The 22,540-nt window shown below is 46.7% G+C and overlaps 1 protein-coding gene across 5 annotated transcripts; it reads left to right on the top strand.

Moving 5' to 3' along the window:
- The first annotated feature begins 11,282 nt into the window (after positions 1-11,282).
- Positions 11,283-21,062, top strand: LOC146556047 (uncharacterized). Of its 5 annotated transcripts, XM_085249805.1 has the most exons (7): positions 11,283-11,437; positions 12,100-12,172; positions 15,010-15,092; positions 16,536-16,729; positions 16,812-16,967; positions 18,831-18,923; positions 19,930-21,062. In XM_085249805.1, exons 2-7 carry the CDS (start codon positions 12,108-12,110, stop codon positions 20,245-20,247), a joined length of 909 nt encoding a protein of 302 aa, XP_085105931.1. In that variant the 5' UTR covers positions 11,283-11,437; positions 12,100-12,107; the 3' UTR covers positions 20,248-21,062. The 5 variants fall into 5 exon arrangements, with proteins under 5 accessions (XP_085105931.1, XP_085105930.1, XP_085105928.1 ...); XM_085249804.1 differs by lacking the exon at positions 11,283-11,437 and having other exon boundaries at positions 11,716-12,172; XM_085249803.1 differs by lacking the exon at positions 11,283-11,437 and having other exon boundaries at positions 12,140-12,172; positions 15,388-16,729.
- Positions 21,063-22,540: the final 1,478 nt, after the last annotated feature.

Below are 22,540 nucleotides of genomic sequence, written 5' to 3'. Positions count from 1 at the left end.
GTGTGCGGTTTCCTCACTGCTGATCGCGCTGTACAGTTCCCTGAGTGCACGGTCAGTATCGGCTTGTGGGGGGATGTAAACAGCCGTAATAATCACTGCTGTAAATTCCCTCGGTAGCCAGAATGGCCGGCACTTAATCATCAGGTACTCCAGGTCCGGTGAGCAGAAGGATTTGACCGGGTGCACGTTCGCATAATCACACCAGCTGTTGTTGATCATGAAACACACACCACCGCCTCTGCTTTTCCCAGTAAGATCCTGTGACCTGTCCGCGCGGTGCACAGAGAACCCCGGCAGTTGTATTGCGGTGTCCGGTACCTTGTCCGATAGCCAGGTTTCTGTGAGGTAGATCACGCAGCAGTCCCGCATCTCTCGCTGGAATGAGATCCGTGCCCGAAGCTCGCACAGCTTGTTCTCCAGAGACTGCACATTAGCCAGTAATAAACTGGGTAACGGTGGTCTGTAAGTGCGCCGTCTCAGTCGAACCAGAACGCCAGATCTTCTCCCTCTGCGTCGGTGTTTGCGGCCTCCAGGGACAGAGAACAAAGGCGTCTCAGGTGAGATGAATGGGGGGTCTGCAAACGGAGCGTCCGTGTTGCAAAACTTGAACTCCGGAATGTTATAAGAAAGACCGTCTTTTATGTCCAGTAAGGTTTGTCGGTCATACACAAGGAGACAAGTGCTGCTCGTGAAAAAATAAAGGAAAAGTAAAATTAAACACAGAAGAAAGCTGTTGCTTGGGGGAGCTCGCGACGAGGCTGCCATACTCGGCGCCATCTTGGTAGACCTTTCTCCCTCCTAATCGCTCCTACAACATGGCCATCGAGCTCCTCCTGGGAGCGGTCCCTCCTCGTGGTCGCCTGTTCTCGCTGTCACCCGCAGAAAACAAAGCCATGGAGGAGTACGTCGCTGAGGCTCTCCAACAAGGCTTCATTCGCCCTTCTACCTCCCCTGCAGCTGCGGGATTCTTCTTTGTCAAGAAGAAAGACGGCGGGCTTCGCCCCTGTATAGACTACCGGGGCTTGAATAAAATCACTGTTAAGAACCACCATCCTCTTCCTCTGCTATCCACCGCACTCGATTCCCTCTCCCATGCCTGCATCTTCACCAAACTAGACCTACGCAGCGCCTACAATTTGGTGCGGATTAGGGAAGGGGACGAATGGAAGACGGCCTTCATCACCCCTAACGGGCACTGGGAGTATCTGGTGATGCCCTTCGGCCTCTGCAACAGCCCTGCTGTCTTCCAACACCTGATCAATGATGTCTTGCGGGACATGCTGGGCCGGTGGGTGTTTGCCTATTATTGAGGAAAACATCTTATTTTACTGGCACTGTATATCATTCATAAAGCACCGTCATTATTTCATTATTATTTCATTAGTCCGCATCAGCTTATCATCAATATTATCATGTATCACTTATCATTTAGTAAATCTGCTACAATAGAATTCTATATACAATACTCTATCAGTTAGTAAAGCACCAGTTTAGCTGGGGGTCCAGTCAGCCCGCAGTAAAGTCATATGAGGACACGGTGAACTTTTGTTGGCCGGAAACGGACACTCTCACACAACTACACATTCTACACACTATTGGTTATGTTCCCAGGAAAGCCTGAGTGGAAACATCTGGAAAATGTTGTTGTTCTGGAGATAGGGGAGATAGGGGAATTCTGCTGAATTCTGCTGACGTCATATTAGGCTATAAAGCTTTCTGTATCGAGCAGAGAAGCTGGAAGACCGGCCTCCCACACTCTGTCTGCGCTCCCTGCGGGGGGAGATGGAGTCTGATGTTTTGCAGTGCCTATCTTCCCCATATGTACATATGTATAATAAAATCACTATTCTGACATCTACTGAGAGACCATGCAGTCGTTTGTCTCTTCCTCAAATTCGAACCGTGACACTATCTGGATGACATCTTGATCTACTCCCGCACCGAAGTGGACCATATTCGCCATGTGCGGGCCGTGCTGAGCAGGCTGCTCGAGTACCAGCTGTTCTGCAAACTGGAAAAGTGTGCCTTCCATCAGCGGTCCACCACCTTCCTGGGCTTCACCATCTCCTCCAATGGCCTGACCATGGACCCGCAAAAGCTCCAAGCCGTGACCCAGTGGCCTCAGCCCTCCAGCCTTAAGCAGCTACAGAGCTTCCTGGGCTTTGCCAATTTCTACCGGCGCTTTATCCGCAATTTCAGCACCATTGTCGCCCCACTGACATCCCTCACCAAACCAGCTAACCTGCCCAGGCCCTTCTGCCTCCCCCCTGGTGCGAAACAGGTATTACGAGACCTTATCTGCCGGTTTGCTACGGCTCCCGTCCTGCTCCACCCTGATCCTGCCGGTGATTTTGTGGTGGAGGTGGATGCTTCCGATGTTGGCACTGGCGCCGTCCTCTCTCAACACGGCCCGGATGGGAAACTTCACCGGTGCTGCTATTTCTCGAGGAAATTCTCTGACACGCAGCGACGGTACGGTGTCGGCGACCGGGAACTCCTGGCCATCAAATGGGCCTTGGAAGAGTGGCGGCATTGGCTCCTGGGAGCAAAAGAACCGTTTCTGATCTGGACTGATCACCAGAATCTGATCCATATTTGTTCTGCCAAGCAGCTCAACCCAAGGCAGGCCCGTTGGGCCTTATTCTTCGAACCTTACAACTTCCACCTCGCCTACCGCCCTGGCTCCAAGAACACCAAGGCAGACGCTCTCTCCAGGCAGTTCGCCCAGGACGGCCTCACGTCAGACCCTGGACCTATCCCACCGTCTCGTTGTTTCGCTGCCCCCCTTCGGTGGCCCTTGGAGGACTCTATCCGGGATGCCCTGACCGCCGAACCGCCTCCACCTGACACCCCAGCTGGGAGGCTCTATGTGCCATCCCGGTGCCGTCAGGAGGCCTTGCTCTGGGCTCACTCCTCCCCGCTCTCTGGTCACCCTGGGCCCGACAGGACCCTCCAGCTCGTCCGTCGTGCCTTCTGGTGGCCCTCCATGACTCGGGACGTCCGTGACTTCGTTTCCGCCTGTGACACCTGTGCTCGGGCCAAGTCCTCCACCCAGCCGCCCGCTGGCGACCTTCGCCCTCTCCCTGTGCCAAGACGTCCCTGGTCCCATGTCGGCCTTGACTTTGTTACCGGCCTCCCATCTGTGAACGGTCTTGACACCATCCTCACCTTTGTGGACCGATTTTCTAAGGCGGTGCACCTGGTTTCCCTGGCCGGCCTCCCCTCTGCCAAACGGACGGCCGAGCTCCTCCTGGACCATGTCGTCCGGCTTCACGGATTCCCCAAGGACATAGTCTCCGATCGGGGGCCCCAGTTCACCGCCAGCTTATTGAAGGCCTTTTGCCGCCTGATAGGAGCATCTCCCAGCCTCTCGTCCAGCTATCACCCTCAGACCAATGGGCAGGTTGAACGGACCAATCAACAGTTGGGGCGCTTCTTACGGTGCTTCGTCTCCGCCCAACCGCCGCTTTGGCCTCGTTACCTGGTGTGGGCTGAGTTGTCTCATAACCTTCACGTCTCTTCCGCCACCGGTCTCTCGCCCTTTGAGGACTGTCATGGTTTTCATCCTCCCATCTTCAGCCATCAGGAAGCGGGGGTCGACGTGCCTGCTGCTGAACGGATGGTCCGCCGCTGTTGTCAGGCCTGGATCAAGGCGCGGGCTGCCATTACCCGGGCCAACGCTCTGTACACCCGGCAGCATCGCCGCCACCGCCCGGGTCACCCCTTCCAGCCGGGGGACCGCGTCTGGCTCTCCACAAGGCACCTGCGGCTGCGCGGTGAGTCCAAAAAGCTCACTCCCTGGTTCGTCGGCCCGTACGAAGTCACTGCCCGGCTCAACCCCGTGGCTTACCGTCTCCGGCTTCCACCCGCCATGAAGGTCCATCCGATTTTCCACGTCTCGCAGCTTAAGCGGCACGTCACTTCCTCGCTGGCGCCCCCCTCCCGGGCCCCGCCCCCGCCCAGGATCGTCGATGGGGGTCCTGTCTACACTGTCCGACGGATCTTGGACTCCCGTCCCCGGGGCCGGGGGGTCCAGTATTTGGTGGACTGGGCTGGCTACGGCCCTGATGAGCGCTCCTGGGTGCCATTCCGCTTCATCTTGGATCCTTCCCTCATCTCGGATTTCCGTCGCCGCCGTCCTGGCCCGTCGGGTGCCGGTCCTCGGGGGGGGGGGGGGGGGGGTCCTGTCAGCCGGTGATCAGCTGATCACAGCTGATCACGGGGCCGGGGTTAAAAGGGAGACGCCACCCACCTGTTCGCCGCTCAGACATCATTCTCTTCGTGTCAAGGAGCTCCGAAATTCTGCCGACGTCAGTCTCCGCCTGATTCAGCAACCGTGAGTTTATTTCCCTTCAATCCTTTTTCTCTTCCCGGCTCTGCTCGCTCTCTGTCTGTAACGACAGTTCCGAAGCCACGCTTCGTCCACTGATCGTTACTAGAATAACTGCGTGTCTGCTCCAAACCCACCGCTAGCCGAAGCCGCGCTTGGGTCTAGTCAGCACGCTACACAGGCACGCCGAACTACTGTGCGTAGCTCGCCCCGCCGTGACATAAACTCAAACTGTACATAGTGTTTAGGAATTCGTCGGTCATTTTATGCTTTTTCGGATTCAACAGGTCAATATTAAAATCACCACAGATAAACATAACTTTTTGATTTGTTTTAGAGAATATTTCCTCTATGAAGTCATTAAATACTTGAATACTAGAGCCAGGTGTTCTATATATACAGCTAATTATTACATTTTTCTCTTTTTCCTTATAAATTTCAATTGTTATACATTCTACTAACTTATCAATTACAGTTGTCATACTTTCTACCACCTTGTAGTTTAGGTTTTTATCCACATACACAGCTACTCCCCCTCCACTCTTGTTCCTTCTATTTACAAAATTCACTTCATATCCCTCCAGTCCAAAGTCCATTCCTTTCTCCGCATTGATCCATGTTTCAGAAATGGAAATAATTCCAAATGGATTTGTCAACTCATTTAGATATTCCTTTATATTGTTGAAGTTGGCATACAGACTTCTGCTATTAAAATGGATTATTGATAATTTATTTTCCGTACTGATGGTGTGCTTAAACTGTTCATCAGTGAAGTAGCAGCAGTTACTGCTGATGTTGTAGAAGAAATTATTTTCCGGGTCTATATCCTTTTCTAAGTCTAGAGCATTATGGTCTGTGTATCGAAATGTTCTCAGTTCCAGATTATCATAAATAGAATTCCAATGAGTTATGTTGATATTGTTGCCGGATGCAGATGAAGTTCTTTTGGACTGTGCCATGTGTTGTGTGTCATGTCACATGTGTATTCATACCTCCAGAGTAAGTTGACCTCAGTATTTGTCCAGCTCTTCCATATTTCTGATGACCAACACTTTGGATTGTTCCGGTGTTCCATTGAGTTTAATGAATACTTTGCAGTTGGTAGTCCATGTATTTTGAATTTTTCCCTGTTTCTTCAAGTAACGTGCTTTCCTGGCAATGTCCTCATTTCTTTTTATCAGATGTTCGTTCATGAAGACATCGGATCCTTTCAGTTTCTTTCCTTGTTTTAACAGTGCTGTTTTGTGTTTTCTGTTTGAAAATCTCACAATGATGGCTGGTTTGTCACTGTCATTTTTTCGGGGTAGAGTGTGGCAAGCCTCAATGTTGTTATAATCCACACCTTTGGACCGTAGAAAGGTAACCACTTGATGCTCCGTGGAGTTGAAATCTTCCTCTCCTGGCCCTCCTACATTGTCAGCGGCGACCGCCCGGGCGTATGACCGGGGTTTGATGCAAAGCCCCAATTCATTCTTTTTGTCATGGTCCCTGTGCCCTGCTGGTCAATCCTCTATTGGGCAATATGTTTGTGGTTTGTTTTCTCTCTCACTCTCTCTCTCTCGCCACGGCGATGCTCACTGCGGGCTCCCGCTGCTGGCCCACACACCTGCTCATCACCACACCGGCCGCTGATCCCAGCTGATTACTGCACTACTTAGATGGCGAGTCTGCACTAGTCTTCGCTGGATCGTTGAACTATCAGCGTCAGTCAAACTTGTGTATCTGCCAACCTGTATCTTGAAAGCCCTTTGTTATTATCCCGCTAACCCGACCTTTTGTGTTTAGATCGTTTTTGAACCGGATTCTGAGAGGAGTGACTGAGGAGGAGTTTTTGTACAGAAAGTGTGGAGCACCTTTTCCCCTAACCCTGTTTCCCACGGACCCTGGCGACCCGGACCCTTTTCCCCCTGCACATTGTACATAGCCACTTGGTGATTGTGTTCACTGTGAATAAACGCACTGTTCTTCGCTTAAAGGGAAACCCTGGCCTGCGCCTGAGTCTCTTTCGGAACCCTTAACAGAACGATCCAGCCATTATGGACTCAGCAGGACAGGACCCCGCAGGACAGGACCCCGTGGGCCGGGCTCTGGCCGCCCAGGAAGCCGCGCTGGTCCGCCATGAACAAATGCTCGGGCAGCTACGGCAGGATGTCGCCGCATTGACCCTGGCAGTGGCGCAGTTAATACCGCTGGAGGGAAATGCGCAACCAGGGAATCCCCAGCCGCCCAGCCCGGCTCCCCAGGCGGCACCGCCCGCCGTAGCGTCAGGTAGCTCACCGCGGGTCGGTACGCCGTCTGACGGACCTTTACCCACACCGGAACCATTCTCGGGGGAGTCTGACAAATGCGCCGGATTTTTGGCTCAGGTGTCTCTGACGTTTCGCGAGCTGCAGCGTTTTCATGGCAACGATGGGGCGAAGATAACTTATTTAGTTCAACTTCTGAGGGGCCGTGCACTAAAGTGGGCCCAGGTTGTGTTAAACTCTGATCCTGTCATCACCTACGCTGACTTTCTCTCCAAGTTTAAGAATGTGTTTAACCCAGGCACCGGGGCAGAGGCCGCTGCTCTCCGTCTCCTCAACTTCAAACAAGGTAGGAGAAGCATGTCTGAATACGCTATCGACTTCTGGATTCTGGCAGAAGAGGCAGGGTGGAATCAGGAGGCGCTACGGAGCACGTTGCTGAACAATGTCAGAGAAGAATTAAGGGACGAGCTAATCATGCGTGATCTCCCTGCCTCCTTTAATGAGCTAATGTCCCTGTGCATTAAGGTGGATGAGCGGTTACGGGCTCGCCGGTCGCAGCGGAACTACAACTTCCATGAGGCTGCGGGAGTCTCTGGCACCGGCGCCATGGCGGATGCCGGCCCCTCCCGGACTCACGAGAGCGGGGACGGAGAGGAACCCATGCAGCTGGGCGGCTCCCATCTCACCGCGGCGGAGCGTCAGCGCCGGATTACCGCCGGTGAGTGCCTCTATTGTGGTCACAGGGGACATGTTGTGGCTACCTGCCCTTCGCGGGCAAAAGGGCGCGCCCGCCAGTGATGGTAGGAGTACTGGTGGGCGAGCTGAGCCAGGAAGAAGCTCCTCCCCGTTTAACACTACCGGCCACGCTTTCCATTCACTCTAAGAGCCGCTCCCTATCGGTGTTAATCGACTCTGGGGCGGAACAAAACTTTATTGACTGTCAGTTAGCCCGGCAACTTGGGTTACTATTGGAGCCCCTGCCTCATGCATTACGTGTTACGGCATTGTCAGGTCAACGCCTTCCAGACATCACTCTGGTGACGGAGCCTGTCGAGCTCACCCTCTCTGGTAATCATTCTGAAGAAATCTGTTTTTTGGTGTTTAAAGCAACTCGCACTCCACTAGTTCTCGGCCATCCTTGGCTACAACAGCACAACCCTCACATAGATTGGCTAAAGGGGCGTGTCACTGGGTGGGGGGAGGACTGCCACATGACCTGCCTTAAAGCAGCCTCGCCTCCAAGCGTTGAAACGCCCTCTTCTGGGGTATTGGAATCAGCTGATTTAACTAATGTGCCCTCTGTTTATCACGACCTAGCTGAGGTGTTTCAAAAGGCCCGCGCCCAGTCACTCCCTCCGCATAGACCCTATGACTGTGCTATCGAACTGCTCCCGGGAGCTCCTTTACCCACCAGTCGGCTATATAGCATCTCACTTCCAGAACGAGACGCTATGGACAAGTACATCACGGAATCCCTGGCTGCCGGCCTCATTCGGGCCTCCACCTCTCCAGTCGCGGCAGGCTTCTTCTTTGTCGAAAAGAAGGATAAAACCCTCCGGCCATGCATTGACTATCGCGGATTAAACAACATCACAGTAAAGAATAAATACCCTCTGCCGCTCCTCAGTTCTGCCTTCGAGCTCCTCCAGGGGGTTACTGTTTTCACCAAACTGGATTTGCGAAACGCATACCATCTGGTTCGCATCCGTAAGGGCGATGAGTGGAAGACCGCCTTCAACACCCACCTCGGCCACTTCGAGTACCTTGTCATGCCCTTTGGTCTCACTAACGCCCCTGCGGTGTTCCAAGCCCTGGTGAACGACGTGCTCAGAGACTTCATTAACCGTTTTGTTTTTGTCTATCTAGATGACATCCTGATCTTTTCCAGAAACCAATCCGAGCACGAGACCCATGTCAGACAGGTCCTGCAACGACTCCTCGAAAACCGATTGTTCGTCAAAGGAGAGAAGTGTGAGTTCCACGTCTCCACCGTTGCATTCCTGGGGTACATAATCGACCAAGGAAACCTCCGCCCGGACCCTGTGAAGGTAAAAGCCGTTGTTGAGTGGCCGGAACCTCCTAATAGGCACCAACTGCAACGTTTCCTTGGATTTGCCAACTTTTACCGGCGGTTCATTCGGGACTTCAGCCGAGTTGCCTTGCCGCTGACCCAGCTAACCTCTCCCAAGCTTCCTTTTCAGTTGAACAAAGAAGCTCAGGCAGCTTTCCAAGAACTGAAGAAACGATTCGCCTCAGCCCCCATCCTGATCCAACCCGACCTCACGCAGCCATTTGTGGTCGAGGTCGACGCGTCCGACTCAGGGGTTGGAGCGGTTCTGTCGCAACGGAAGGACGGTAAGCTCCACCCTTGTGCCTTCTTCTCCCGCCGTCTGTCCCCTGCAGAGAGAAACTATGACGTCGGGGATCGGGAACTGCTGGCGATAAAACTAGCCCTGGAGGAGTGGCGGCACTGGTTGGAGGGCACGGCTCAGCCTTTCCTCGTCTGGACAGACCACAAGAACCTGGCATACCTACAATCAGCTAAGAGGCTCAACGCTCGACAGGCCAGGTGGGCCCTGTTTTTCACCCGTTTCCACTTTTCCATCTCTTACAGACCCGGTTCCCGGAATGTCAAACCCGATGCCCTGTCCCGTCAGTTCTCAGTCTCGGAGGACACCACTGAGCCCGCTCCCGTTCTCCCCGCCACCTGTGTCGTGGGCGCCATCTCCTGGGGGATCGAAGCAGCCATTCGGGAGGCTCAGGTGTTGGAACCGGATCCGGGAGGCGGGCCAGCCCAACGGCTCTACGTCCCTCAATCAGTACGTTCTCAAGTGCTTCAATGGGCCCACACTGCCCGCTTTACGTGCCACCCAGGGGTCCACCGCACTATCAACTTCCTCCAGCGCTACTTCTGGTGGCCCTCTCTGACTAAAGATGCTCGGGAGTACGTCTCCGCCTGCGCGACCTGTGCCCGGAATAAACCATCTCATCAGCCGCCCGCTGGACAGCTCAATCCCCTGCCGACTCCGTCCAGGCCGTGGTCCCATATAGCTTTGGACTTTGTAACCGGACTGCCGCAATCAGCAGGCAACACTGTCATACTTACCATCGTGGACCGTTTTTCTAAAGCTGCCCACTTCATAGCTCTACCCAAGCTTCCCACGGCCATGGAGACCGCACGACTGCTTACCCGTCATGTGTTTCGTTTGCATGGGATCCCGGAAGACATTGTGTCTGACAGAGGCCCCCAGTTCACGTCTGGCGTCTGGAAGGAATTCTGCTCCTCATTAGGAGCAAAGGTCAGTCTGACCTCCGGTTACCATCCCCAAAGCAACGGTCAGTGTGAGCGAGCTAACCAGGAGCTCGAGGCAATGTTGCGGTGCACAGCGTCCTCCAACCAGTCCATCTGGAGTGATGAACTACCCTGGATTGAGTACGCCCACAACAGTCTGACTTCCTCCGCCACTGGTCTGTCTCCCTTCGAGGTCTCACTGGGTTTCCAGCCGCCTCTCTTCCCCTCTGTCGAGGGTGAGCATTCTGTGCCATCTGTCCAGGCCCATCTACGGAGGTGCCGACGAGCTTGGCGGGCCGCACGGACGACGTTGCTGCGCACGAAGGACCGAACCAAACAGACCGCAGATCGCCGCCGCACACCAGCTCCAGCATACAGCGTGGGACAAAAGGTATGGCTGTCCACGCGCTTTGTTCCTCTCAGGACTGAGTCCAAGAAGCTCAACCCAAACTTCATTGGTCCTTTTGAGGTTTCGGCGCTGATCAACCCCGTCTCTCTGAAACTCCGGCTGCCCCGCAACATGAGGATTCACAATGTGTTCCACGTCTCCCAAATCAAACCTGTACAGAATAGCCCCCTGTGCCCTCCGTCCAGGCCCCCTCCGCCCGCCCGGCTTGTGGACGGCTTGCCCGCCTATTCCATCACGCGGATTATGGACTCTCGCCGCCGCGGGCGTGGCTTCCAGTACCTTGTGGACTGGGAGGGCTATGGCATTGAGGAGCGATCCTGGGTTCCGCGGGCCGCTGTCCTGGACAAGCGTATGCTGCGGGCCTTCCATCTGTCTCATCCTGGTAAGCCTGGTGGGTCGCCGGGGGGCTCCCGTTGAGGGGGGGGTACTGTCATGGTCCCTGTGCCCTGCTGGTCAATCCTCTATTGGGCAATATGTTTGTGGTTTGTTTTCTCTCTCACTCTCTCTCTCTCGCCACGGCGATGCTCACTGCGGGCTCCCGCTGCTGGCCCACACACCTGCTCATCACCACACCGGCCGCTGATCCCAGCTGATTACTGCACTACTTAGATGGCGAGTCTGCACTAGTCTTCGCTGGATCGTTGAACTATCAGCGTCAGTCAAACTTGTGTATCTGCCAACCTGTATCTTGAAAGCCCTTTGTTATTATCCCGCTAACCCGACCTTTTGTGTTTAGATCGTTTTTGAACCGGATTCTGAGAGGAGTGACTGAGGAGGAGTTTTTGTACAGAAAGTGTGGAGCACCTTTTCCCCTAACCCTGTTTCCCACGGACCCTGGCGACCCGGACCCTTTTCCCCCTGCACATTGTACATAGCCACTTGGTGATTGTGTTCACTGTGAATAAACGCACTGTTCTTCGCTTAAAGGGAAACCCTGGCCTGCGCCTGAGTCTCTTTCGGAACCCTTAACACTTTTGATTTACTAAAGGTTTTAAAGACTATTGAACTTTTTGTGTCATGATTCAGGGTTTGAGGGTTTATGTAGCCCAAATTCCATTCATCTGGGAGTGATATGATTCTCATCTGCCAGTGTGGTTGTTACTGAAACTCTATTCTTCGCCATGTGGACTGGTTCAGCCGCATTTTTGTCCAAAAATCAGGTAAGAAGTCATTTTTCTTGTAAAGCCCGTCTACATATATATGTTCACACGTCAGTTAATGTCGCAAGTGCTACTAAGAAAAGAGTACAGGCAGGGTTTTGACCGGTAAAGGTTTGCTAACGTGGACTTGCTGCACGTGAGTTTCCAAATGATTTTGGAGGGGACTCCATTGCAATAGCAAAGCTCTGTTTTCAGCCCAAATGTAGTGTAGCGCTAGCATCGGTATGCGTCGGTACAGGCAGCGCATTCGGTCAGGCACGCACTTTCGCGCCGAGTTTATACTCGGACGCTTGATTGCGTTGCACTTTAGCCAACAACAGTGGAGAAGCGCTCCTCGCTAGCAGACAGGTTAGGGTGTATTTTCTGTCTAATATTTCAGCTTACGTTTTGATGTAGCTTGCAGAAAGCATTTAGTAAGCTGGTGTAAGATGAACTGCATTAATGTTGTACAATGTCCATGGGATTTCTCACTCGACTTTTAATGTCAGATTACACACACATTTACACAATATGCAGTTGTGATGATGTAGATCAATAAATTCATTGTTGTAGCATACAATATTAAAAATAAAACTGATTAATATGAAACATTAACAATGTGCAAATTATTTAGTTTTTTCAGGGACAGTGTAATGAAAATGTCTTTTGTGCTTCTCCCCCAGATACGTTGATGTGGCAGTGCAAATTGTGCAAAAAAGTGGTGTCATCACGAGCTCTGTTATTAAAACACTACAGGTTAGTTCATAGTAGACAGCAGTATCCATGTGCCTATTCTGATTGTGTCTGTGTTTTCAAAACATGGAATGCTCTACATAGCCACTTAAGCAGATCACATACCCAAAGAACTCTAGACAAGTCTGTGAGTTTGGCAACATTTAACTGCCATTTGTGTTCCTGCTGCAACATAGCTTCAGAGCAGAAGTATTTTTCTCACATTAACAACCATCTAAAATGTAACGAGACTGTGCATTGCATGTTTGAGGGTTGTTCTTTCAAAACAAATATCTATGGTACATTCAAGTCTCATCAAAATAGGAAACACAATCCTTATACCTTAAAAGACTTTAAAATCGGTATTGCTAACACTATTGTAGGCCAAACATCAGCTGATGACAGTACAGACACTATTGTAGAAGAGGACATAAGTGCAAATATTGATCACGATACAACTACAAGTGAGACTGAAGATTTGGCAAATGTAATAGAACTTAATTTTGCATCTCTTTTACTTAAGTTGGAAAACTATTTTCATGTTCCCAGCATAGCAATTGACAAGTTGCTTTCAGAATTGCACTACCTGATAAGCTGTACATCAGTGCCTTTGACAAATCAAGTAATTGTAGACATACTCAAGAATCATAACCTTTGTCTAGACCAGCCTGTTATTGAAGAACTGACAAAGGCAGTTTCTTTTAACCCTTTGTTAAAAGCCATAGAAAAGGACGTCACACTTGCCACTGCCTTCAAACGCAGACAGTATTACAGAAAACATTTTGAAGTAATTGATCCAATTGAATACATTCTCGACTCCCAAAGCAAGAGGACCTTTCAGTATATTCCTATTCTAAAATCATTACAGCAGATATTTAAACAAGAAAACATACTGAACAAATTTGTCACTAGCCACAATCAGAATCCTTTTGTAAATAAGGAAAAGTATACATCATATAAAGATGGTCTACATTTTCAAAATAATGAGTTTTTCTCAGGTGGTGAACTAAGAATCTCTATTTGTCTTTATGTTGATGATTTCGAAATTTGCAATCCATTGGGGACATCATGGAAAAAGCATAAACTTTGCTCAGTTTACTGGATTTTAGGTAACTTGCCACCAGGTAGTCATTCATCCCTCTCGTCTATTTATTTGGCTCTCTTGTGCAAAAGTGAGGACCTTAGGACCTTTGGCTATCCAAAAATATTTGAGCCACTTTTGCAAGACCTTGTCATTTTAGAGCAGCAGGGAGTGTTCATTGACAATTTAGGGGTCAACTTTAAAGGCACTGTCCAATATGTAGTGGCAGACAACCTCGGAGCTCATGGATTGGCCGGTTTTGTGGAAAGTTTTTCTGGAGATTACTTTTGCAGGTTTTGTACCGCTACACGCTCAGAGATTGAATCAAAAGCTACAAATAGTGACTTTTCTCTGAGAACTGAGGAGCTCCATCGTGTACACATAGCAACTGCACGTGAGACAGGGGTAGCTTGTTGTGGTGTGAAAAGCTCGTGTGTCTTGGCAGACAGTCTGTCTTTCTTCAAGGTCACTGCAGGATTCCCCCCTGATCTTGCACATGACCTTTTTGAAGGTATTGTGCCTTTTGAGATAGCTGAGTGCCTTCGAATACTAATAGGCAAGAAGTACATCACTTTTGAAAATCTAAATAGACTTGTTCAGTCATTTCCCTACAAAGGAGGGGATCAGACTAATCGCCCTCAGTAATTGCCTCACAATTTTCTTAGTAAAAAAACTGTTGGTGGCAATGCACATGAAAATTGGTGTTTACTAAGACTTCTGCCACTTATTATTGGACAACACATACCTGAAAACGAACCAGCTTGGGGACTTCTACTAGATTTGAAGGATATTGTTGAGCTTGTCGTGTGTCCCGTTCATAACAGTGACTCAGTTGCATACCTGGAGAGTAAGATTTTAGACCACCATCAAAGGTACAAAGAAGTATGCCCAGATAGAAGACCATTGCCAAAACATCACTTTCTGGCTCATTATCCCTCAATAATTCGCCATTTTGGTCCACTTGCCTTATTATGGACAATCAGATTCGAGGCAAAGCACACATTTTTTAAAAAAGTTGCTAGACACACAAACTGCTTCAAAAACATAACCCTGTCTTTGTCAACCAAACACCAGCTCATGATTGGCCATTACATGCATTCATCAGGCTGTAGCAAAGCCACTTTTGAGGTTTCACGAGTCTCGGCAGTCCCAGTAGAACTTCTCAAACGTGAAATTGCACATTGTCTTGCTGAAAAGTACCCTGACACAGCTGTAGTTAGCCTTGCCCAGAGTGTGTCTGTTGCGGGCATCTACTACAGGAAGGGCATGTTAATAGTACATGGATCACTGGGGGGTCTGCCAGAGTTTGCTGAAATCCTGCAGATGTGTATTTTGGCAGATTCGTTGGTGTTTATAGTAAAAAAACTGAGCTCGTGGTACACTGAACACTATGGATCCTTCAAAATTGACCCATCTCCAAAGGAAATTTCTCTTGTTGCACATGAGGATCTGGTGGATTGTTATCCACTTTGTGACTACCAAGTCGGAGCTTCTCGCATGGTTACATTAAAGAGATACATACACTGTTCAGGTAATTTTAATGTCCATGTTGCCGATGTAATTTTTGTGCTGTATAGCAGTTCTTCTCAAAATTTGGTTCTTAAAAGTAGTTGGACCAGAACTTAAATCTACTCGGATATGTTTCAAGCCTTGTAGAAATACTAGAAAAAAAATTGTGCTGCAAAATTCTGAATACCACTAAAAAAATACCTGCTTCACCATTGTAACATGTACTGAAGTTTGGGAACCACCTGCTCATGTTCTTGCACTTATTTTTTAGAGTAACAGTTGGAGATTGGGACATCAGAAATGACAGCCCCAACAAAGCTTCTGATAATCCTGGGGGAGAACAACGCACTCAAGGTAACCCTTCCTTTGGGGATACCAAAGAATGTTAACAAGCTCAAAGCGGAGATTGAAAATCAGTGCGGAGTTTCTGAACAGTTCAGATTGCAGTACATGGACACAGATTTTAATCAGTTCCTTAACTTGACATCCACATTTGATCTAAAAGACATGGACAAAATAAAAGTGATTAAAACAGGTGTACCAGAAACATCCACTGGTAGTAATGAAAGCAGTGTGTCCTCATTTAACTTGGGTAGCCCCTGCTCTGGCCACAACCCTGATTATGACACAGATATACTGTCATCGCCAGAATCCAGGTCATCAAGCTCCTCGAGCTCAGCAAACTCCACGCTGCGATCAGAAGCCTGGCCACTGGACTTTCGCATACCTGAGTTTAGCTTCGATGTAGAGCTTGTTACGTCTGGTTCAGTTTGGGTAAGAAGGAAAAACAGCCGAGTCCGTGTAGGTGACAAAAATAGTGATTTTATTACATACTTCTAAGACAGAAGCATGGGAAGACAAGCGTACAGCCACAGATCTCCAAAGAGTGGACCGTTCCCCATCCTTATGTAACCCATGATGACATCACACAGTTAGACCTTAATGGAAATGATAACAGTCTCCCCATAGTCCAAAGTTCTCCTTATACAAACATCAGATGATACTTTAGAGAAAAAGAAGTGTGTGACATGTCATGTTGTGCAGTTCTGTGAGCCTGCGTGTCCAACTAGAGAATGTCCTGACATGACCTCCCTGTGTAAATAAGGGTGAACGTGCGTGTTTACATAACTCTCTATGTGCATGTTCTGATGTAGGCCTGCAAATGAATTAGAACAAGGTCCTGCTGGACCCTCCAGTTATGGACGGTGAATACAATGCTGTGGATACCATTTGAGACTTGATTACAATGATGATAACCTGCATACATTAATCTTTACTCAGATTACCATAGATATAAAACAAAGATTATACTGTCATCAGATTCCACAATGGTAAATGATTAATGATTGATACTTCTAATTATAACTGTGATCATAAGAATACAAAATAAAATATCTCCTGGTCACAAGCTGCAATTGACAAAAGGCAACCAGGAATTCCAAGCCAATGGAACACTTTTAACCCTAAAACCAAAGCTCAAGTCTGACATTTTAGAGAGCTTGTCTTCAGAAATTATGAAGTACAAAGCTTACCCTTCAGACAGCAATCTTAGTGATGTTTGCCAAGCTTTGGTTGTAAAGCATCCATGCTTGAAAGAGAAGGGTTCAGAAACTGGATTTTCTGCATGGAAGATCAGTTTGAAGTATAAAATGTCAAACTATCGTGGAAAACTGAAGAACTTAGGGTGTAGTGAGTTGGTCATCAATTCTCTCAAAAGAAGAGGGAACAGTGATGTGCATCCCAACCAAGTCAAGAAACCCAGGAGAGCGGAGGTGAATTTCTGCCCTGATTATCCAGCTGGAGAAACCCGAGAGAGTCAGGAAGAAGAAAGGTTGGTGCTGCTTTCAGAGTTCAAGAAGAAGAACAACGATGAAACCATCAAAGCAAAAATGGCCCAAACCTTTCCTCACCGGAGGCAAGAAATTCTTCAGGACATGCCCTTCGTAGCTGACTTTAAAAGCCGATGGCCAGCTCTTTTTTCTCCACGTGAGGTAACTGAATCAGTTGATCTGCAAATGCACTCCACATGCAATATTTTAAACCCATCACGCTAAACATTTGTTTATTTTACAGATAAATGCTGAATTCCAGCGCATCACTACGGTCTCGCTAACATCCACATTTATGGCACAGCTGGACAACAACACAACCAAACTGACCAAAGTCTTCAGAAACAAGGGAGGAACATCTGGACGCAAGATCACAGAAATCATGGCTGCAATTGATGAGGTTTGGAATTAATTTTTTGAATGCTTCATTCCCTCTTTTAATACATATGATTTTGTTGTCTCCTTCTATTGTAAGGTAAAGTTTAATGTTGGTATTATGGGATTGTTTATTCTTTGTCCTTTTCATGATAGTGTTGTCACAGTAATAAAGTTTTAAGTTGATTTTGATACTTCATAAAAAAAATTGCCAGAATTAAAAGCTGTTTTTACAGGACCGTAGCGTTTCCAAAACGGGATTTGCCGCGGCTCCCTGGGGAGAATTTTGGCATTTACAGTAGAAAAGCTGAAGCTAGAATAAACTGCCATCAGGCACCTTTCAAACCAAGACGGGATAAAGGGAGGTCTCTGAGCCCCCCCCCCCCCCCCCCACATGTGACGTACAGGGTCACGCATTCAGCGTCAATTGCAGCGACCATGGTAAACAGACAGTAGTTTTAGCTTGGAGCTCACCTGTTGTCTCTCCCGCTCCACGCTCCGCTCTGTGAGTGTTTTTACCACTCAATTGAACCGCTGGCTGTCTCTCACTGTCCCTAAACAGACGAGCGATCTTAACGGCCAAAAGAACGTAGTATCACTGCGTCCGTCCAGTTGATCATAAACAAGCTGAGCAGCCCATGGTCCGCCTGTGTTATTTACTTCTGCTGTCAACCGAGGCAGCGCGCTGCTCTGGCTCCACTACGGGGGACTTCCCTCTGTGACAAGAACGCTTGATGTGCGTTCAGCGAACAAAGGTGAGGGACTCAAGCAGCAATATTACTACGAGGCAAAACGTATCAGAATCGAGTTTTATCACTTTTCACCTTTGCGCCTTGCCGCATTTACGCAGCTCACAGATTCGGATTTATCACTCTGTAATGATGCGATGGTCTGTCTTATAAAATCAGCTCAAAAGTAAAGCTATTGCACCAACATGCTTTACCTTACAAACAGTTTTGAATCTGGTACTTGTTGGTGTTGTCTGTAATATTCAGATTGTGGTCCTGGATGTCCTCTGCTGTTGGTTGTTTTGTGCCGGGATCACACCGTGCGTTTTTTCGGCCGTCGCACACGGCTGCCCATGCCACACTCTTAGGACTCTAGAGACGTGACACACTGTGCAACACACGAGTTCAGTGACCCAAACTCAAGCAGAGACATGGAAAACATGCAGAACAGTGGGCCCTGAGGACCAGGGTTATGGGAAACCCTGGCTTAGTACTACAACTGTTTTTTTCATTTGTCCTTGCAAAACCTCCTGTTCAAGTCCTCCAAACACACCCACGTCACCCCGCTTCTCTTCCAGCGTCACTGGCTGCTGGTTAACTTCAAAGTTCATTTCAAGATCCTGGTTCTGGTCCTTAGGGCCTTACATGGACAAGCACCATCATACAATGGAGATCTTCTCAGTCACAACACCCCCAGCAGGTCCCTGAGGTCCAGTGATCAAAGCCTCGTAGTGCACAACAGTCTAAAGACCAAAAGTGACAGATCATTGCTGCTGTGGCCCCCAAACTCTGGAACTCTCCTCCTAAGCCTTAGATCAGTGGACTCAGTGGTTTACTTTAAAAAAAAAATCCTCTGTTCAGGCTGGCTTTGGTGTGACCTCTTGTTCATCCTCTTCCTCACTGGATTCTTCATGCTGCTGTTTTTGGTCGGGTTTCTGTTTTTTTTGGGATCCTGTGGTTACCTTTTTTTGCTCGTCACATTTTTTCAAATGATAATGTTCCTTCTTTCCTTAATTTTTTTTTTATTTTAAATTTTGTTGTTCTTCTGTAGTGTGTCATGGACTTTTTTTCTCAAAGCATTATATACATTTATTTTGCTGAAGTTAACTGAAAATGTCTTTAAAGTTAAGCTAAGTCAAATTTGCTTTTATGTTTTACAGAACGACACAGTTGCAATGAGAAGAGTGTGTACACTGAAAGGACTTGCAGTCTACCTCAATGAAGATCCGAACAGCTTGATCAAAGAATATCAGGCAAGTAATCAAATAGAAACAATTTCCAGTAATAAAAATTTAACTGACGGTAATTTTTCCTCACACACATTCATTAGATTATAACAAAAAGTTAAAATTAGAACATTATTGGAGATATAAAAGCACAAGCTTATGCGGGAGTGACCCTTGCCATTACAGTTGGGGTGTAATGTGGGCTGAGTGTACTGTCTTTCTGCTTTGTTGATCTGCCGTGTAATCTAGATGATGGACCAACACCTCTCATCTCGCTCTGAGCTGTCTACTGTTTTGCAGCTTAAAGGGATATTCCACCCCAAAGTGAAAATTGGTCTATTACCATATTACCCAGAGTAAGATAAGTGAGAAAAAATAATTTTGTAACCAGTGCAATAATTCTCCTGATCCGGCAGCAGTCTATTTGCTTTTGCCTAGCATTTAAAAAATGGAGTGAATGGGAACTATAAGCATTTTGGTTGCAAATGACTCTTTAATGGTACGAATTATTCCTGGTGAGCTCAATAATCATGTCGACTTTAAATGAAAAGTAATAAGTAACTTGAAGGATTTGGAGGAGTAGATTTAGACTTGGGAATACATTATGGTTACCACATACAACACTGTAAGCCGCCACTGCATGGTGCATGGATATTCAAATATGTGTTTATTTATGGAAACCAGAGGCTTTTTCAGCCACTGTTGTTGTATCCAAGTGCTATGCCATGGCGGGTTACAGGGTGCTTTGGCGTAACCGTAATGTAGGCCCAAGTCTAAATCGCCTCCTCCTGCAAATCCGTCATGTTACTTTTTACTTTTCATTTGCAGTCAACATGATTATTGAGCTCACCAGGAACAATGGGTATAAGATCAGAAATGTACTGTGCTGGTTACAAAATGCTTTTTTCTCACTTATCTAACTCTTGGCAATATGGTAATAGACAAATTTCCACTTTGGGTGGAATATTCCTTTAATTGATAAGAAACCCTGCAACTTGTATTATTATGTTTATTTATTTATTTATTTTTTTAGGATGTGGACTTCCATGAGGCCGAAAGTGAAATGGAGAAGACGCTCATTGGCATCTACGTCATCAAACCAGAAGGAGAGCGTGACCTTGACCCGGCAGAAGACATTGGTATCATAATTGAGGGTGTCGCTGTGCTCAGAGATCTTCCTGATATTGCCACTGCTGTTGTGTTGTTGTTCGGCCTGATCTACACTTTAAACATAAGCTACCCATCCAACCTCAGGTACACTTTTGAGTTTTTTCAGAAAGTACTGATGGGACTTGATGCTAAGAAGCTATCAAACAAAGTTCAAGTGCTCAGAAACAAACTCCTTGAATAAAGAGGAGGAAGCGGGAGGCCCTTATTGCTTAACTTAGTTTGAATGTTTTACGTTCAGGTATAGTTAAGTTGTTCATAAACAGTTTTTTTCATTGTCAGTACTGTTTCTTGGGAACATTCACCAGTTTTAGAGAACAATAATGTTCATTTACATTTTAGCAAAATACTGTTACTTAAAAAATTGGTGTTGCACTTCTTCTACTGCTACTTGACAACATACAGAAAATGACAGACATTTTAAAAAGTTTTAGCGGTTAGGCCGCTGTGATTTGATATTTCAAAGAATGTGACATTTGGCAGCTGTCTGCAACTTGGGATGTAACCATAACTTGAAAAACTGAGTAGCACTGTTTTACAGTACAGTTTTTGAACAAAACAGCCAATTTTCACTGTTTTAAATGAGTTTAGTTTGCTCTTTCATGCTTATCAGTGTTTGAAAATAATTCCTGAAACGTCTTGTAAAATGTAGGATTTTTTTTTGATAATTTGGATGCTTTCTGGACCAGTTGAAAGACAAGTTGGTTAGCACTTCACTGATCTTTGAAGTAAAATATTGTTTTATGCACAAAGTATTTACAAGTTGTCTGCATTGATTGCACTTTGTGTTAAGCTCTACAGTCTTTTCAGTCTGTCAACAAGTATTTAATATGCACTGAATGTGCTTAGTAAAGACAGGACTTTGTTGGATCATTTTTTTTAATCATTTTAGTTTGACGACAAGTTGGTTAGCACTTTATACAGATCTACATTTTCTGCACAAAATATTCACTTGGAATTTGTAACAAGTTGCATTGATTGCACTTTGTGTTAAGCTGTTGTGCTTGGAAAAAAGTATTTTATATGCACTGAATGTGCTTATTAAAGGATTGTGTTTGATAATTTGGGTGCTGTCTTCATTTCTTCCTAAAAGATCTCCCTAAGATTTACTTAAAAATGTTATGTCAAGTGGTTCCACATAACTGCTTTAAGTAACTTTTAAGAAACTTTGCTATTTTGTATGGAAGTAACCAGTGTAAATGATTTATTTGTAATTGTATTAAATAGAAATTACTTAACATTTTTATGTAATTCAAAAGCAACAAAGTTATGTAGCAGCTACATAACAGTTTTACAAAGATACTACCTAACCAGGTTATGTCCTTCTAAAGCAGAAAAGTTATGTACCAGCTAAGTAACCGTATTACAAAGATATTGCCTAAACAAGTTATGTAGGCTTAAAGCAACAAAGATAAGTATCAGCTAAGCATTGCAATTAAGTTACATTTAGCCAATACACTTACGTAAATCTAACTTAACTGTATTGAGTTCAAACTAAGTAACAACATTTCTTAAAAGTTACTTAAAGCAGTTGTGTGGAACCACTTGACATAACTTTTTTAAGTAAATCTAATGTTTTATTTTTTTGAGTGTACAGACTGTAAATGCTCTGGTCATAGCAGTAACTTACAGTCAGTAGATTTTAGGTATACTTGACATATCTGCCAATGCTTTCCTCACTAAAAAGATTGTGATTTAAGTCCATTGTGGTAATGGTTATGTCCTTTCAGAACTGCTTTGTGCATTTCTCAAAAACTGAATTATTATGATTCAAAAGAGAAACAAAAATTAAAGTGAAGAGATAACAATCGCAAATACCTGAAGAAAATGAAAGGCCATGTCAGTCACACTGGATCTAATGATAACTCACCTTTGTCTTTTTTCTATTTAAACCCATGCTGTTTCGTCTGCCAAGTTTCTCTTTCATTTCAGTTTGTTATCTGGAATCTGAAGGATGAGTCACATAAAAATGAGGGTGCTCTGTGAGGTGTGTCAGTTTCTTTACATTCCTGATTGTTCAGTCTCCCTGTGCATTCATGAAAGGGGTTTTTAAAACACACAAGTTCTGGATGTTAACCTAAACTATAAAACATAAATGTTGACCCCATATGATGCTTTAAACCCTTGGATCCGCAGGTGATATTTCCTATTAAATATAAATTCTGATTGACCAGCTACCAAATTAATTTACAATGTTCATGGTTTAACAGAACTTCTGCCCAACCACCTTCATAGTTTGTCTTCCAGTTACAGTCATTGATCAGTGATCATTACAATTTTGCAATCAGTCAAGCAACGCTCTACTGATAAAAAGAGAAAAAATGGGGGGGGGGGGACCCTGAAGAAATGTGCACCTTGCTGCTCTCTATAAAAATCAGAAAATAAGATTGTCACCATATATCCATGTAAATGAACAAAAAAATCTATCTAGTTGAGTATTGGGCCCAGTCAGTGGTATTGATTGTTTTATCGTCCAA

Source organism: Mchenga conophoros, linkage group LG16 (genome assembly GCF_057382185.1).
Source record: "Mchenga conophoros isolate Kocher_MC1m ecotype Shallow Benthic linkage group LG16, M_conophoros_male_GT1.1, whole genome shotgun sequence".
NCBI lineage: Eukaryota > Metazoa > Chordata > Actinopteri > Cichliformes > Cichlidae > Mchenga > Mchenga conophoros.
The sequence above is the reverse complement of the archived record's forward strand: the minus strand, read 5'-3'. Positions and strand labels throughout refer to the sequence as shown.